Here is an 18,121-nt window from a genome sequence, read left to right as displayed (position 1 = left end):
AGGCGGATTTTCATCTGACAAAGTAAAGGGAAATACTGATTGACTAATGGCTAAATTAATCTTGGTGTGCTGTTGATCAGGCGTCAAATGTCACTTTTGACACGCAAAGTTTGTTCAGCAGATTCTTCTCAACGTGTTCATGGGAGATGGCGACATTATTAGCTGTCTTAGCAACAGTTAAACATTTGTCATCCGTCACTATGGGGTGAACGCGGTCGATGTTCTACTGAGGAGGTGGCTGTGGTATGACATCCGGATCTTCCGACAATTCCTTCTGCGCAATCGATGATCCCCTTCACAAATCTTTTTTCTCTTTCAATGAATCTGTGAGTTTGTAAAACAAATATTGTGTATTTAGTAAAGGATTTGTACGGAGACACGAGCCCAGAGCCCGATGTGATCGAGATCATCCCCTGCCCTTTAAGCCGCTCTTGTATTCCATGGTTGGTTACCCTCAAGGCCTCCAAGTACAAATATGCTGTGTGGGGTTTGCAAGGAAAGCCAATATGGCTGACATTCAAAATCATTTGGCCCTTCTCCTCCTCTGTTCACAATCAGCAGCTGTTCTATTTAAAAAGGCACGTCCTATGCCCATTTAGCATTTTATATTGAAAAGTAAAGCATTTCCTGGGACATGTTGGCGACTGTATGAAAAATGATTTCTATTCCAGTCCACATTATGGAAATATACAGTATGGATTTGTATGGGTCAGTATATTTTTTGGTTTCTGTCTTGATTGAAATAATCTGGATTGCAAATATGCATAGCTGGCATACACAAAAGGTGTGAGTGGTGGAAAGGGATTTCTGAATCAACCATTAGGATGGGTCGTAAAGTAAACTCTTTATATCAACAGCTATCAAAAAAATTCTGTCCAGTCTATTATCAGTGAGCCAGGAACAGAAAGCTTGCATTGTTTCAGGGACAAAATCAATGAGAATCAATCGGAAAGCGCACAGCAATATAAAACTATCAAATGCTTTTGACAACATTGTCTTATAAAAGGCCTATAGTCCATTAAAAAAAAAAAAATACACTTTGACACATTGCTTTTTGAAATAGAGGTTCTCGCTAGACAGTGGAAGGAATGCAGAAAACAAGACTTTATAAAACAGCCAATATTATTACTTGTATAATTTTTGTAGAGCTTTTGAAAGAGATGGACGCTTGTCAAGGTTTTTGTCCTGAGAGGCAAAATCTGGATCCGAATTTTGGGTATGCAAAAGTATTTTGTTTCATTAATCGTGATATATTCTCCAACAGGGGTAACAGTCATTGTGTCTCGTGCATAATGTCGAGCGAGAGGAATCTCAAAGCATGCCTTATATTTGCAGCTGACTCCCAAGCTGGAAGCAACACCAAACTGACTGTGGAGGATCTCTTTAAGCCAGAATTCAAGGTCCATGACCCGAAGGCCAATTGGATCAATGGTGAGTCATAAAGTTAGCATGCAAGGCATTGCATGTTAGTACTTAATCATCTTCTCTCTATTTCCTTTTGACACACTTCATGATGACAAGAGCTGGATCCGATTTGTTTTTTTCTCTGCAAATATTTTATGGTACATATCCTAAAGTTGTTTTCATTTGGTTTAATGTAATGACACTTCTGTGTAGAAAATTATTTTCAAATTCCACTTTTTATTTTTTTATTTTTTTTTGTGTTATGCCTGAATGGTTTCATCTTGGAATAAATTAATCTGATTATGCTTTCCAAAGATTGAGGAAGAAGATACAGATACTTCAAAGGGAATTGATGGACAGGATTGTGGCATCGTATTCCTGTGTTGCTCTCTGTCTGTCTCTTCCAATGCTTCTCTTAGTTTCCCCCCATTGCCCACAAACTGTAGAAGAACTTCATGCCTCAGGGCAGGAAAAAGAAGCAAGGCCTTGCATCAATATTTCATTCCCCAGTGACATTTTTCCACTATCTTCACAATAATTCTCTGAGCTGACCCCTAGGCTGAAAAGGGACAACTGATGGTGTGAGACGAGGCAATCAGTAAAAAACGCCTTTGCGGCTTGGTTTGTGGATGATGGGACAAAATAAACTCCTGGACACTGACGAAAGATAACAGACACATGAGACAGATTTGGCGGATTTTTGTGGAGGCTTTGGGGGATTTAGCTGGAAATGGTTTGAAAGTCTGAATCACATTGCTATGGCCCTATTGATGCTCGTTTGTCGGTGGATGTATTTTAACAAGTCGTATTTGAAATTGAATCGGTGAAGTAATCGTATATGTGTAAAAGTCCTGGCAAAGGGCAAACCAAAATCAGCAGTCTCAGAGGATGTTCATTGTGAGTCCTTTGATTTAGAAAATAGGCAGATCGTAGACATGGCATGAAATTAAAGTCATTTAAATGGCGAATTTCTGGCTTTATTTAACGCGGGAAAGAAATCAAGAATAAAAGGTGGTAGACGGTAGCAGTTAATTCTTCAGATCAAGCAGAGTGAAAAAATATCAATGTTATGATTATGAGATTATCATGAAGTGTTCTTGCTCGATGGTTTCCACTTTGCATATTAGCGTTTTAGGTTACATTAGTTGCTCTTGACTGACAAAGCTTTTCTGAAGTGATCTGGAGACTGCGTAGTAATATAAATTCCACCATGATACCTGTTTTTAATGCAAGGTCATGGGCATTCACAATGTTTTTTTTGCCTACTTACAAGCAGAGATTTCTCTGAATCTTTTGATGATATTAGGGACTGATGCTTTTGAAATCCTCAGATTGTTTTTTTTTTTTCTTTCACCAGATCAAAAATGACAATTTGTTTCCAACACGAGGATTAGTGAGAACGAAAGGTTTGTTTGTGCAAGGATTTTTTTCCGAGACTTTTATCTTGCAGCGTCATTCTTCTGGGTTAATTGGGACTTGCGGGCTCCTTAGTCTGTGATGTAATTATACTTATTTGCTACGCACAAAGATATGGGCATTTGTCACATCTGTAAAAAGCACTTAGTGTCGTATATTTCTTTTGGCAACTGAAAGTTGTAAATAGCGCATGATAGATCGCAGGGAGAAACTATGACAAGATTTACAGTACTGGCAGAATTAAAGGCTGAAATTTTTATCCATTTAACTATTAGCCATACCACTTATCCTGTGACAGGTCCTGGCTGACTTAGTGTGAGAAATGAGTTCTGCCCTTTATAGATTGCCAGTCAATCACTGAGAAAGAACAAGAGTGGTTATCATTCACATCCAGTCTTACGGGAAATGTTTGAGCTGAAAGATCACGAGTAGTGTGGAGGTGTTTCTAGTTGCGTCCGCATTCCGGTGAGACGAACCGAACAAACATTTGACCGTTTGTTTTTCCTCCCTTAGGGAATATCGCATCTTTAAGGTCACTATGAGGCCTTGACATTTTACTTTCTAACGTCCTTGGTACTATATCATCTCGGATAGAGAGCCAACTTTAGAAGATGGAAGCTCATGATGAATTAAACATGGCAGGCTTAAATATAGACTTCCAGAGGGGAAAGCAGATGTGTAATATTGCATCGCCTCTCCTTCTCATATCCTGTGATGTAATCTGACTAATTACTCTACGTATCTTAGATGATTGGGTATGTTGCATTTACTTGTTAAATTGTCACAGAGATTTGTTTCGTCTGCATTGATAAGCCACTGATTGACGTGTTTTCTTATTCGCATAACCAGGACAAACTATAGTATTATATTTTACGTTTATCTTCATTCTTCTGTATTAAGTCACATGACATCAACTGCATTTTACTCTGCACTCAATTCAGGATCACAGTAGTCATGACTAGTTTACAGTTTTAGTTTACATTTTTATACATTGACACGTGATCCATTTGAACCTTTAAGTGTGTAAAATGAGAATAAAAGTACATTTTGGCACGTCATAAAGAAGAATCCCTGCTAAATTTGAATGATTAGAGAATGGAAGTACAGAAAGCAATTCATTACAATAACGCTAAGATGAGTCACTCTGGATGATGAGATTCAGAGCGGTATCCTTAAACAGGTGTCGAGAAAAGCCAGAAAGCTTCAGAAAAGAAAAAAAAAATCCATGTTCAATTTTCTCATTGGCTTCTTTCACATGTTCACTGGTGAGTCTAGAGGAGTAGAATTCATGAACTCTCTGGATGATCTCTTCTCTTGCATGTCCATAAGAGTATAAAATTTGATGGTGTAGGAGGATGTACTCAGTATCAAGAGGAGGGGGCTCTTCAAGTCAGCCATCCACTTTATTGCTCCCATAAACGAATCGTCGTTCTGATGAAAATGAAACACATCATCATTAGTGTGTTGCGTAGGTGGAGACAACATAAAATCTGGCATGTGAACCACAAAGGCCAAGATATTGTGTATTTCGCAATGAGGTGTTGTATTCTCGCTAAATTCAAACTGGTTTAAGTCATTAACAATTATTTATAAATGATAGGCGGCGCGCAGTGGAGTACTGGTTAGCACGTCCGCCTCGCAGTTCAGAGGCGCAGGGTTCGATTCCGGCATCATGGATGGTAATTCGCACAAAACAGACAGTTGCAGTGAGTACAGTGGCACTATTTACAGTGCAGAGTTAAAGATGCAGAGGTAAGCTGAGAGAAGAAAATGAATTGCACAGAGATTTCATTATTCATTGGGTTACAGGCGTCGGGCATTACTTATACATCAGAATCTTAGCTTGTTCTTTTTCAGGTACAGACGTTGCATTATTTAAGGCGACAAGTGGCGTGCAGCGCAGAGACTGCTGGTAATGTTTTAAAGATCACGGACCGACCTCTCTTTTATCAGCTCTGAATGTTAATTTTTTTTTATCATAGTTTGACTTGAGTTTCGCTTAACAGCAGGCAAGTTTGCAAAAAAACTATGGAAACGTACATCTTTGTTTTGACTTGGTTTAAAAAGCTCTAGAATGAGACAAACAACACATGCAAGATAGTCTTATTTTGTCTTTTGTATTTCTGTCCACAGTATTATGAGCAAGCTATTTCAAACCACTTTTAAAATCAAATTTGAAAATATTTTTCTTTTATGTAGTGTGTTTGTATGTTGTTTTGAACATTTTCAAACATTGTACTTTATATCATGTAAAGCAGTGTTTCCCAATCACTGTATGTGGCGTGAGACATGTTCAGCTGTGCCGTGGGAAATTATCCAATATTAATTATGAAGCGCATTGTAAACAGGATGGCCCAACCACTGCTCAGTCTGCACAAGGCCTGGTCAATCTTGAGATTTCATCCTGTGTCGGTCTGATTATGCTGCATCGGCATATATTTGGTTTACATGTGTGCTGCTGTGTCCTTTTTATAGCCGTGGTGTGTTTGTGGAGTGACGGAAATCCCAGTGTCGTTCGACCAGAGAATCTGGATTGTGCAATTTCACTAACATAAAGTACACAGTCAAGTCGTGACACCTTGACTGTGCTCTTCACTCAGCTGCTGCCAGAACACCAGGGTGTCTTTAAATCGTGACTTTGTTCTCATTGTCGCAATATTTATAGAGCTAGTCTAAAACACCAAACACAGTCATGTTGATTCTTTTGGATTTTAATCACAATCACTTTCAATAGTTTATTCCTTTCTTATCTAAAACTGTCACTTTTATTAGAAAAAAAATAATACAATTTAAAAATATATGTATTTATTTTTATTCAGTGATTCAACTCTATATATAGGAATAGGGCTTTATTTATATAGCACTTTCACGTCTTTCTTTGTAACGAAACTAATTTTAATATAGAACCTGGTGTAAGGCTAAAAGATTTTTGGTGGTTGTGTGCCTCGAGATTTTTTCCTATGAAAAGATGTGCCGTGGATGAAAAAGTGGTTGGGAAACACTGATGTAAAGCTTTACAAAAATGAGATGTAATATTCAAACTGATCAACATTGTTTTTTGTTTGCAAATATCGGCCATCCGTCTGTCCATCATCCATCCATCCATCCATCCATCCATCCATCCATCCATCCATCCATCCATCCATCCATCCATCCATCCATCCATCCATCCATCCATCCATCCATCCATCCATCCATCCCTTCTTGAATTTCAAATTGTGATGCACTCAGACATTTTAGATTTTATTAATTGAGAGTTGTGTGCGGTAATTGTAATTACACTTTGTCTAAAACGATCATTGTCAGATCAACGTTCCCATTGGTAATAATTATGCACGTTGCCTGTATGACATGATGACGTTAATGAATGCCAATGGTTTTCGGCCCACTCTTCGCCAGGGCTTTGTTCTGGTTGTCACTTTCATTAAAGGAAAGGTGATTTTGTCGTCTTCTTTACACTACTTATGCAAATGTTATAATTAAAAGTCAGACAGTAATCACCATTGCTGAACTGAATCACTTAAAATGTAATATGTATGAACCTATTGTAAACAACCTGTAGCAATCATGATTTTATTTTTTATTTTCTATTCCTTTATTTTGATGGTTTCAGACTATTATGCTCTCAGAACAAAGCAGCTTTTCCATCAGCTGTGCTGCCTCGGCGATGAAATGTTTCGGGAGAAATCCTTTCGTGCTGCTTGGCTCTTAAATCTTTATGGATTTGTACACATTCATATGATTTGTCAGTATTGGAATTCTCTTTCCCCTGTATGCTGAATGTTTTTTTTTTTTTTAATTCCCTTTGCTTCCATACAGATTCTGAAGTTATTTACAGAAACAGTGACGGCCATGTCATCAAGTTCAACATCCTCTCTAACGAAACCGAGATTGTCCTCTCAAACACAACATTTGTAAGTAAAACAAAATATTTGTGTGTGATCCAGTAGTTACATTTGATGGTTTTATCCAATATTGCGTTGTCTCCCTTTCCATTAGATAAATTTCAACGTGGCCAAGTACTCTGTGTCGCCTGACTTCAAGTATGTTCTTTTTGCCTATGATGTCAAACAGGTAGGTTTCATTAAAAATAGTATTCACTGTTCATACATTGACTGGTTCTAAATCAAATAAGACAGCTTTATAAATCAGACGCAGCCAGTGCATGTACCTGCGGGCACTCAGAGAAGGCCAACCAAATTTGCCATAGATTTGACTTTGTATTTTCTCATAAATTAGAGGGAAGGTGCTATTAATAAACGTGATTTGATTGATTGAAGCTTATTCAATGTTATAGGAAGTGTCAGCTCCTATTGTACATGATGGTGTCTGTGGCTCATTTTTATGATGAAATATGAAATGCCAATATGGACCGAGTGTGTTGTGTCCCTTAGCAACCACGGCGGTACATTACGGTGCCAGCCAGAGCTTTTCCAAAGGCAAAGCACACAGCGACGGCTTTCGCGAGATGCAATCGTATCACAGCTGTCAGCCGTGCAAATTGCATTGTCTACAGATTCTATCGCTGTGAGCAGCAAGCAGTCTGTTTGATGCCTTTTTTCCTTCCCATTTTTTATCATGATGTCATTATCTGTGGCACTGCTGCTTTTTGCATTAATGTGTTTGACAGCCCTCTTTTAAGCCTTCCTCCCTCTGTGTTTATTTTGCTTCAGGTTTACAGACACTCCTACATGGCTTCTTACAGCATCTATAATATTCACACAAGGTAATTGTCGCCGTCCTGGTTATTTGTTCCAATCATATTAGCAATGTGAATGAACAGCTTTGTCCTCATTTCAGATGTTTTATTGACAAGTATTACATCTACAGGTCTATGACTAAAATTTGATGAATAGCATGAAGAAAGTGTCGTTTTGATATGAAATACATTGTACTTTAAATTATTGAAAAGAATTATTCATGATAGTCTTTTAAAACCGTTTCGTTTTCCTTTACTGTCCTAAAAACAATTGTAAGCTTGAAAATGCTATTTGAATCTTCCAGAGAGGTTTGGGAGCTTGACCCTCCAGAGGTGGTGAACTCAGTCCTGCAGTATGCTGCCTGGGGAGTGCAAGGCCAACAATTGGTTAGAAAACAAAAACTAGCTTTCATTACTTTTCTATTTTATTTTGTTTCAGTCAGTTGTTTTGCATGTTCATGTTTTCTTGCATTTATGGTTTATACATTTATATTTATACATTTATTTATGCATTCATGATTATTCTTACGACCTAAGTAACTCCTATTTTCAATTTTTTCAACTTTTGTTTGTTCATTTGTTTGTTTGTTCATTGTCCTTGCAGATCTACATATTTGAAAATAACATTTACTATCAGTCTGATGTGAAGAGTAACTCTCTAAGGCTGACATCGTCAGGAAAGGAAGGAGTCATATTTAATGGGATTGCTGACTGGCTTTATGAAGGTAATATGCATTTCACCTTGATTTCCATATATAATATCAGGACATAAATAGCCATTCATGCATTTAGACTTTTCAGGTGCAATATTATTTGTGGAATGTTTCAGTGATGCCGCACATTTAAATAGTGATATATTGTAGGGATGTTAAAATAGCTTTCATTCCAACTTTCATTCCAGAGTGTTTAATGTTACAAATTGAAATATAATTATGTTACAATTGTAAGATTAGTTCGGAATGTTGTAACACCATTTTGGGCTAATCGTTTTTTTCCTGTTTGAACTCTTAATAGGCAAGTCAATTACAAAAAATTTAGGGGGTGGTGCAAGTTACCTGCATCTTTATTATTATTATTATTATTATTATTATTATTATTATTCGCGACATGGCTCAGTTCCTATTATTTTCCTCTATGGGTGGCCTTGACCATTGTCCTTACACTAACTTACAATTCTTAGATAAAAGCAATCGTTAGTGAAACCTTGTCTCTTTTATGCTAAAGTGACTTACAATCACCTCTTGTGAAGCTCCTTGATTTAATTAAACAGATAAACACCCGCTTAATTAGGTGGAATGTTGTGCAGTTATCTTGTGGAAAAAAGAGACGAAAACAACAAGGTGATTTCTGTTATTATGGGGCAAACTAGCTCATGCAAACCAAAATTAGTTTGCAGTTTCTTCGTCTGCTTTCTTGACAATCGATCCAGTTAAGAAACGCTGGCCCTGATGAAACAGTGTTGAGAGTTTCAATTCGATCAAATTGTACAATGAGCAATGTGCGCTTTCAGAGGAGATCCTTCAGACCCACGTGGCCCACTGGTGGTCGCCAGACGGAGAGAGATTGGCCTTCCTTGTGCTTAATGACAGTCAGGTGCCTAACATGGCTTTGCCACGATTCACTGGTATGACATACCCCAAAGGAAAGCAGTATCCATACCCCAAGGTATGTCTTATCATATTCTACTCACAGATCCCCAATCATAGGTTCGCATCTGTGGTTGTCACAATTTCAATTATTTATTTGGAATTGCCTCACATTTTCTGCACAAACTTGTTTCACAAAGCCAGTCTAGATCAATGGAGGCACAGAACAGAACAAGTGCCCCTACGGTCATATAGCAAGCCAGGGGTGCGCATAAGTGGTGCGCAGGTGTGCATGCACACTCAAAATATTTATTTGCACACCATTTTTTTTTTTTTTGGGTAGCACAGCATAGGATGGGCCTTGAGGTGTTAAAGCGTTACCTGAGCGGGAAAAAAAAGAGAGAGGTATAACCAGAATTATTTTTGGGATGAAATCATACGAATGTCTCTGTTTATTGTTAACTTAACTTTGATTTTCTGAAAATACTTTTTTTACCAGTATCTTAATATCAAACCTATTCACTCTAATTCTTCACAAAAGAGCTTTTTTTTTGAGAACCTCAAGAAAATGCTTCTTTGTTCTTATCCGGCATGCTGATTTGTATGAGCTGCCCACACGTTTGCTATTGGTCCATCTTTGCACTGGCATTTCAAATAATCAACGATTCAAGGCAAACTTGAATGCTAGTTCCTATTCCATTCAATTCTCAATGCCCAACTCTACACGAGTGAGTAGCTCTTGAAAGTAGCAATTATTGTGCGTTCAATTTGGTACAAGTATGTTCTAATCACAAACCTTTTCCTGATTATTTTTAAAGAAGTATTCTCCAGATATTGCAGTAAGCTACATACGTCAATCATCAATGCAAAATTCGAGATGATTGGCTCACAACCTTTGGCGCTCCTTTGAGAACCAGATCAAAATTCTTATGTGCACCCGAGAAATTTTCTGTTACGTGTTCCTTTTCTTGTGGCTTAAAGGCAAAAAGCTGTACTAAGCGACGCCATGTAAGACTATACTCAAGGTAGCCGTCACTGTCAATCAATGTCATTCGTAGCGAGTGCAAGACGTCATTTATCCACTGACAAGTCCCTCTCCCCTTCCACTTCCAAGGTTCAGTAGCACCCTAGTGACTCAACTAAAATTCCTTAAACTGTAAAAGTTCCGTCTCGCACTGTCATACATTTTGACAGGAGTGACATTGGGAACAAATGAAAACACTTCATGACAATTTATTCTTTCTTTTACTCTTTATATTACAAATCCAATTCAAATTTGCTACCTTTCAAAATTGAAAACATTTCATGAAGGCCTGTCTCACATGCAGGCTGGCCAACCCAATCCGGTTGTGAAGCTTTTTGTTGTCAACCTTTACGGGCCGACGCACACGCTAGAGCTCATGCCTCCAGACAGCCTCAAACTACGGTGAGAAGAACTTCATTTCTCTCATGTGAGGATAATAAAATATGTGTGAGCCATTTGCTTAATAACGCGCAATACAGCAATTTACATTATACAAACAATTTCTATTGTCACAATTCATTTACTGAGAACAAAATGTGATCATCTTTCTCCCCTTAGGGACCATTATGTGACAATGGTGAAATGGATCAGTAAGACGCATACATCTGTCAGATGGTTGAACCGGGCTCAGAACATCTCTATTTTGACTGTGTGCGACACCACCACGGGAGCCTGTGTCACGGTATGTGCCCTCCAAAAGAGTGGAGACCATGTAGGAGGAGATAGAGTTCATAAGGAAGTGCAAGAAGAGCTCCACTTACGGATGATGTCAAGTGGGTCGCCCTGAAGTGGGCCGTTGGAGACAGCTTTCCACCCCCGGACGTGCATCCATGTGTGACAGACACCCTTTCTTTCAGCTGTGCTGCGATAAATTTGGGAAAATTATTGAAGATAAATTGCCATGTGATCAGATTGTTGAGGATAAAAGAAAACATACAATTTGCTTTGTGTCTTTTTCAGAGACATGAAGAAAATTCAGAGCTCTGGCTTTCCAAACAGGTGAACTGTTGTTTTCCCTTTTCCCTTTTTTTGTTATTTTAGAATGCAATTTTACTATGGTCCTTTCTACTAAACATATATGAAATAATTTGATACTTTGAATCCATTTTTTAAAAACTCAGTGAAAGTTTCCCCTCTTTTTTTCGACATCTTTTTCTTCACTGGCTGATCGGTATCATCAGTCACGGTCCATTTCTCTCCAGTAGGAACTTTTGGCTTAAATTGTCTCTAAAGATGATGTCTCTTTCTTTCCTATAGAACCAAGAGCCAGTGTTCTCTAAAGATGGCAAAAGATTCTTCTTGACTGTTCCAGTGAAACAAGGAGGACGTGGAGAGTTTCATCACATCGCTATGTTTAATACTCAGGTGAAGTTTTATTCGTCTTGAAATTGAAATTGGAAAAAATGCAACATTTGGTGTGCCACTCCTAATTTCTTTACCATTAAATCAGATATAATTGTGGCATATATCTTAATTTTATGGCTCTATAATGAAGCTTGATTACCCGACAGCACTTCTATTTGTGTGAATGATAGCAACCCTGTTAGTCTTGACACAATGGAAATAAGGAACTGCATGTTCCCAATCATCCATCCATTATGTGTCCATCATCATCCTTTTTCCATGACCACGTGTTCATGTAAAAGTCTCTAGTCATGTTGGATGTGTTACAGAATACATTTAAAATATATAACAACCTTTCCCAAATTTAATGATTCTTTAACATATGTTATATGCGCCTCAGTTCCACTAAACCAAACATAGATTAATATTGTGAATATGAGTTAAGTAGAAAAATCACCCTTTTTTTTTTTCTTTTTTTTTAATCCATCTCTTGGGACGGCTGTCAAGTGACATCACAGTGCCGAAGGGCTCAAGTCACGGACTAATCACCTGTTTCCGGGCTATGGTCGTATTACATTCACAAGTTCAGCCCTTAGGCAATTTGTGTCATTTTCAGTCAGTGTGAAAAGAATTTCTGACCTGTCTTCCCTTTTAAATTGTATTTGAAGTCTAATAGCGTTTTGATATTGCGTTTCTGGAATTTGAATTCATTTTGGCACTTACACTGTATTATCGAGTCACTAATAATTAACAAAAAAGTGCAGATGTTGTCTTTCTCACCTCAGTTCAGAGCAGATGAGAATGAAGTCCGACATTTAACATCGGGAAACTGGGAGGTGACCAAAATCCTTGGCTATGATGAAAACACTGATAACCTGTAAGTTTAACTCATGATATGATCACCTCTTGTTTTATGAAAGTATTTAAGGAGTGCACTTTATTATCATCTTTTTCTAGTTATTTTCTCAGCACGGAAGGCTCTCCACGAAGACGGCAACTTTACAGGTTTGTTTTCATTCCTTTTCATTGTAATAGTGTATTTTTTTTTTAGTATCGCTGCTAGGTGGAGATAATAAATCTTATAATCTAACCCAGAAAAGTTTTTATTCAATCCGCTTAAGTATTTTGTGAGCGGTTGTTTGTACGCTTTCTTTTTCATTTTTTGTAATTTTTAGTTTTGCTCCAGTTTGATTAATATTCTCTTTAGCCTCTCTTTGCACTTCTTTTCTTGGCTATCATAGCTGCAAATTAATGGATTAATGTTTTGTTTTTTTATACTGCATAGTATTGAGCTTTTTCTTTTTTTTTTTAGTTTTCCACATTGTCTGACTCGTTTTCTCTTTCCTTTAGGGTGAAAACTGTGGGATTGTTTCCACGATGGTGTTTAACATGCGAGCTGAATAAGGCCCACTGTTTGTACTTTGATGCTGTTCTCAGCCCAACGCACCAGCACATTATCCTCTACTGTAAAGGTAAGTAATCATATATATGAGGGTCTCTTCACCATTCAGACAATGGAGTCATAATTGATCGTAAATAAATTTCCGCCCAAATTTGACCCGACTTCAAAGCCACTTACATTTTTTCTTCTTCTCTGTAATGCATCTTTACGACTTATATTCCAGAGCGACTTTATAGTAAATAGAATGTGAACCTGCTTAAAGAAATGTGTATTAATTTGACCTTGTACCTCAGCCAAATGCCTCGCTGATGTTTGTACCATAATCCGAGGAAGTTGGATGACGATTAACGGACAAGTGACAATTATATGTCAGCATGCTGAAAAGATAAATATGTACGGAGAGATATGAACATGTCTATTTTAGCTACTCCATTCATTCCTCCTGGTCTGATTGCCTCTTTCTTAGACGTACAGCTGTCTAAATACAATCCTTGACAGACTCTTTTCAGGACCTGACATTATCGCTGAGCTCTGACCCAAAAACCGTTGCTTTAAAAAGAAAATCCATTATGTGCTAAGTTAAATAAATGGGATCATAGAATTAAGAGGATTTATTAACTCCATGTTTTATAATTACTTTCAGGTAATGATATTGTGTTTTGAGTGACTCTTTTAGTAGAGAATGACTCTTCGTTGTTTTTGTGTATTCAATTTATTTTGGCAGATGAGAGTGCTTCATGCTCAGAAGCATTTGGCCTTTTGGAGTAATGATTTATGGTACAATAACATTGTTCCCTCTCCCTAAAGCAATAAAAGGTGGAGAAAACTTGATTTCAGTTGGCCACGCTCACATAGCACCTGCTTTTTCATCAGGAAAAACAAGCTTGTATAATTTCAATCATAAGATGCTTTTAATAAGACACAAGTGGGCATCCCAATGCAAAGGTCGAAACAAATACAGCTTGCCGAAGGATAATGAGGAAAATAAAGAACCTAAGTGCTTCCGTTTATGTAAAATGGCAGAGAGGGTATTTCTTTTCAAGGAATGTTTTTTCTTGCCAAGAAATATAATAGACATAGGCCTTGTTCAGACAAATATGAATGCATCCTCGAAGCTGACAATAAAGTGAATGAAAATTCGACCGATTTGAACCGTTCCTCCTCTATATGTTTGTTACTTGGCAACAAACTAATGGCTGTAAGTAAACTGCAGTGGTTTGTTTGGAATGAAATTTGCGCTACCGTTAGCCAGTGCTAATGACGTCAGATATGAGGTGATTGCAGGATTCCAATTTGAGCATCCCTGAGCACTCATACTTGTAATTTCAGACCGCAATTATGTTCATTTCTTACACCAATGAACAACCTGACAACAAGTAGACTTTGCTTAGTTTCCCCCCCTAAAAATATAGAGTGAGGCATTTTTTTTCTTTATTTTATTCAAGTAATACCTGGCCAAGACTGGCAGCAATAAAAAGAAAATTAAAACAATTTACGCAAATGCAAAGAGTACAAAGTAGACAGCACGGAATTATTGATTGAACCAACGATGAGACATTTGCCAGAATCAATTGTTCAAGCATTCATTATAATTTTTCATTTTCATTTTAGGTCCTGGAACACCAATGGTGATCTTACACAGTCTCAATAGTTCAAGTAAGGAACTCTATATTTTTCTTGATCCTGGCAGCGGTGCTTAGTAAAGGGTTTCTTGAGCAGAAGTCCTGGTAACTTTACAGAGGAAAAAAAAAAAGGGTGGGTAGGGGGTAATGTAAAAAAAAAACATGCGAATTAAATCATTTTTCCATCATCCACACACCATGTGTATTTTTTTTTATCAAAGACAAAAAAATGAATAATTTAAATGAATTAAAAAGGGGGTGGAGCCTTTTTTATTATGTCATTATTCAGTGTTGTGTGTAGAAATTAAAGGTTGAATTAATTCCATTTTGGAATATAGCAAAATGTGAAAAAAGAACATCTCTGTCAATCCTTTCCGGATGACCTGGACACCTTGCCTATCAGTTAACAGCTGTGCTGCAGAAAAGTCATTTGCTCAGTCTTATCTGGATATGTCTTCCGCCCACAGCTGGGAACCGAAGACCCCTGGCGGTTCGGTTCTATAATGACACTTCTATTGATTTGAGGTTTTCCATCAGAAAATCAATCTAAATTCCATTTCATTTAGTCCCCTCCCAAGTATCTTCGGTTTGGAGAAATGGGAAAGCCCCAGAGGTCACGTTCGCTCTGAGTATTCCTGTTATTGCTATAACTTTTTATACAAAGAGAGAACAATTTAGCACTGCCTCATTTATTCCAAATCTGATTCAGGTATTTAACAAGCCCTTAATCCTCAGTTTATGTACGTATTACTTTTTTTTTTCTTCATGCGATGAATAACCCGCTTCACATTCTCTTCCTTTTTCAGATTACTACATTCTTGAGAGCAACTCCTTGCTGAAGACAGCCTTGAACTACAAAAGGATCCAGCTGACTGACTTCAGGACTGTTTCAATCGGACATTTTGGTGAAAAATAAACTCTCGCATTGTGCATCCTGATAACCAATGAGCATTATTTCTCATATAATAGCCACTCCTTTTCCCTTTGTATAGATTTACCTTTGAAAATCTCCTATCCGTCTGACTTCTCGGAATCTCGTCACTATGGACTCCTCTTGGTAGTGTATGTACCTGAGTGCTGCTATCACTAATTACTAGCATAATGATACAAGAAATCAACGCTATTCAGCATTTCAGCAAAACATACATTTACTATATCATATAAGTGGTTCAGAAAATGGATGGATGGATGGATGGATGGATGGATGGATGGATGGATGGATGGATGGATGGATGGATGGATGGATGGATGGATGGATGGATGGATGGATGGATGGATGGATGGATGTTGCAGAACAATCTTATTTCTGTGCACTCTTAATGAGGGTTTCTTTCAAACGGCTTACTGTCGGGGGTTTTTTTTTCTGCTTTCCACAGTGATGGCTTCCCAGGTGGTCAGACTGTGAGTGACCGCTTTGCTCTCAGCTGGGACTCAGTGCTGGTCAGCTCAGACAACGTTATTGTGGCTCGTCTCGATGGGCGCGGTAGCGGTTTTCAGGGCCAGAGGGTCTTGCATGAGGTCCACCAGAGACTGGGCACTGTGGATGTTCAGGACCAAATCGCAGCAGTGGAGTATGTTTTCTCTTTTTTTATATGTATTTTATTCAGATATAATATGACAAAATAATTTGCGTCAGCAGATAAGTTTAATTGAATTTTTTTAGGCTCTTAAAACAATCACAATATAATCAAAATGAGGTCGGAGATTGGAGTGTGAGGAAACTTAACTGATCCACACAAAGTTCTGACATGTTAAGCTTGTGTGGTTTGACTATAGTGTGAATTTATAGTCCTAGAAAATAGTAACAAAAAAAAAACAATAGCTACTAGTAATGTTTTTTTTTTGCCTGCTGATTTTAAGTTGCATTGTACCCGTGTCCAAAAGTGCAATCTTGTGTTCTTGCAGCTACATGATGAGCTTTCCATACATCGATAAAACTCGGATAGCAATTTTTGGAAAGGTGAGCCTATACTCTTTGTCATATAAGCATGCAGAAAATTCTTTTTTTACAATTGCCTTTTGCCGTTAGGCTATTCACAAACATTTGGTGGAAGAAAGTAAATGCCACGAACCGAGACAATGTTGTTTATCAGGATTTTAGGATTTTTTTGTTCTTATATTGTATTATCAACCTATGTTGTACAATGACGTTTTTTTCTTTTGTTCAGGGTTATGGAGCCTATATCGCATTAATGCTGCTTAAGTCTACGGACAGTGTCTTCAAATGTACATGTGCAATGTCCCCCATGACAGATTTGAAGTTGTATGGTGAGCATAAAACCTTTCACAAAACACAATATGACGGCAAGCTATTTCATCACAGCATTCGCCTACAGGAAGAAAAATCCCAATATGGTAATGCAGTATTGCATACGGTATTGTCATTCATGTCTCGAGGCTGGATAGACTTTATAACAAAGGATGGGAATGCTATTTAGTCCTACAAATAACAAGGAAGCTTTTACATAAAAAGTGTAATTTTTCTTTTGCATAGCATCAGCCTTCTCGGAGCGATACCTTGGCATGCCTCTACGAGATGACAGCAGATACCAGGTTTGTTCACCGCTACTCATTTGTGTGTCAATACTCATTGAAAACTGCTTGCCGTGACATTCCTAACATACAATACATGCAGTACATGTCAGTGTCAATTTTGTCACAGTAAGAGAAAACTGTGATTACCAGTTAAGAGTGTGATTCATGTTTTGTATTTAGATATGCATTTAGCAATCCAGGTTTTTTTTTTTGCAGCAGCAGAGGTAGAAGGCCTGGGAGAAAAAAAAACGCGTGCGTGTGTGTGTGTGTGCATTATTCTGTAGTCAGAATGAAAATAAATTTCCATTATCCTTTTCATTTGATCACATCTGACATACATTTTCTCCAACATGTCTGGCGGCATATCTATGAATTTTCAATTACCACAGTCTTTGTTTCTTGTTATGTAGCGTCACTCTCTTAAATCTAGTTACCCAAGTGCAGTTGGTAATTTCTCATTACCTTCCAGTTCTCCAGTGTGCTGCAGAATGTTCATGCACTTAGAGACCAGACACTGATGCTGGTGCACGGCACAGCAGATGGTAAGTGAAAATAAATTGTCCGTAAATGAATATACTGGATCTGTTGTGCATCAATGCTGAGCACAAAGAAGCAAGTATTTCTGGAATGTAATGAAGCAAATAGTTTTAATCAAAAAAGAAAAGGAAAGTGTATTGCCTGAAGTGATGCAGAAATTTTCAGAAGATTGCATGCTCTGATGAGGAATGAATGCCAAATTTGTCGATGCATTTCAATTCTACCACAACCCTGATTTGAGCAGGAACTATGCTGACACATTTTCACTTTTTTATTTGCAGCTAACATCCACTTCCAACATACTGCTGAGCTTGTCAAGAACCTCGTGAAAGTTGGAGCAAATTACTCAATGCAGGTGACTGTCGCCGAAGTAACCCCCTGGAAAAACACTTCGTGTCCATTGGAGATGTGCTTAGGGGAAAAAAAGCACAAAATAATAAATTCAAACACTGCTAAATGTAGCAGATGTACTGCACAGTTAGATTGGACATAGTTGTCCAAAATTGCGCCAATCTTTGAACTAATGATACACAAATAAATACAACTACAAAA

At 37.8% G+C, this 18,121-nt stretch overlaps 1 protein-coding gene across 3 annotated transcripts in view; it reads left to right on the top strand.

Moving 5' to 3' along the window:
* The window catches only part of LOC119115303 (inactive dipeptidyl peptidase 10-like), a 44,490-nt gene that overhangs the window by 24,147 nt on the left and 2,222 nt on the right, over positions 1-18,121 (top strand). For 2 of the 3 annotated variants that reach the window (XM_037239697.1, XM_037239696.1), the window contains exons 3-25: positions 1,336-1,431; positions 6,640-6,734; positions 6,820-6,894; positions 7,494-7,546; positions 7,825-7,906; positions 8,124-8,244; positions 9,030-9,184; positions 10,434-10,531; positions 10,688-10,811; positions 11,090-11,128; positions 11,387-11,494; positions 12,238-12,350; positions 12,431-12,478; positions 12,824-12,945; positions 14,487-14,531; positions 15,304-15,402; positions 15,490-15,559; positions 15,874-16,068; positions 16,403-16,457; positions 16,666-16,765; positions 16,992-17,050; positions 17,502-17,574; positions 17,851-17,924. In XM_037239697.1, the coding sequence (XP_037095592.1) occupies positions 1,336-1,431; positions 6,640-6,734; positions 6,820-6,894; positions 7,494-7,546; positions 7,825-7,906; positions 8,124-8,244; positions 9,030-9,184; positions 10,434-10,531; positions 10,688-10,811; positions 11,090-11,128; positions 11,387-11,494; positions 12,238-12,350; positions 12,431-12,478; positions 12,824-12,945; positions 14,487-14,531; positions 15,304-15,402; positions 15,490-15,559; positions 15,874-16,068; positions 16,403-16,457; positions 16,666-16,765; positions 16,992-17,050; positions 17,502-17,574; positions 17,851-17,924 (2,099 nt within the window). The remainder of the gene's footprint in view (positions 1-1,335; positions 1,432-6,639; positions 6,735-6,819; positions 6,895-7,493; positions 7,547-7,824; positions 7,907-8,123; positions 8,245-9,029; positions 9,185-10,433; positions 10,532-10,687; positions 10,812-11,089; positions 11,129-11,386; positions 11,495-12,237; positions 12,351-12,430; positions 12,479-12,823; positions 12,946-14,486; positions 14,532-15,303; positions 15,403-15,489; positions 15,560-15,873; positions 16,069-16,402; positions 16,458-16,665; positions 16,766-16,991; positions 17,051-17,501; positions 17,575-17,850; positions 17,925-18,121) is intronic. The other variant, XM_037239698.1, reaches the window with a different exon arrangement.

This window comes from Syngnathus acus, chromosome 21, assembly GCF_901709675.1.
Source record: "Syngnathus acus chromosome 21, fSynAcu1.2, whole genome shotgun sequence".
NCBI classification, from domain to species: domain Eukaryota; kingdom Metazoa; phylum Chordata; class Actinopteri; order Syngnathiformes; family Syngnathidae; genus Syngnathus; species Syngnathus acus.
Note: the sequence above shows the minus strand (reverse complement) of the source record. Positions and strands in the feature narration are given on the sequence as shown.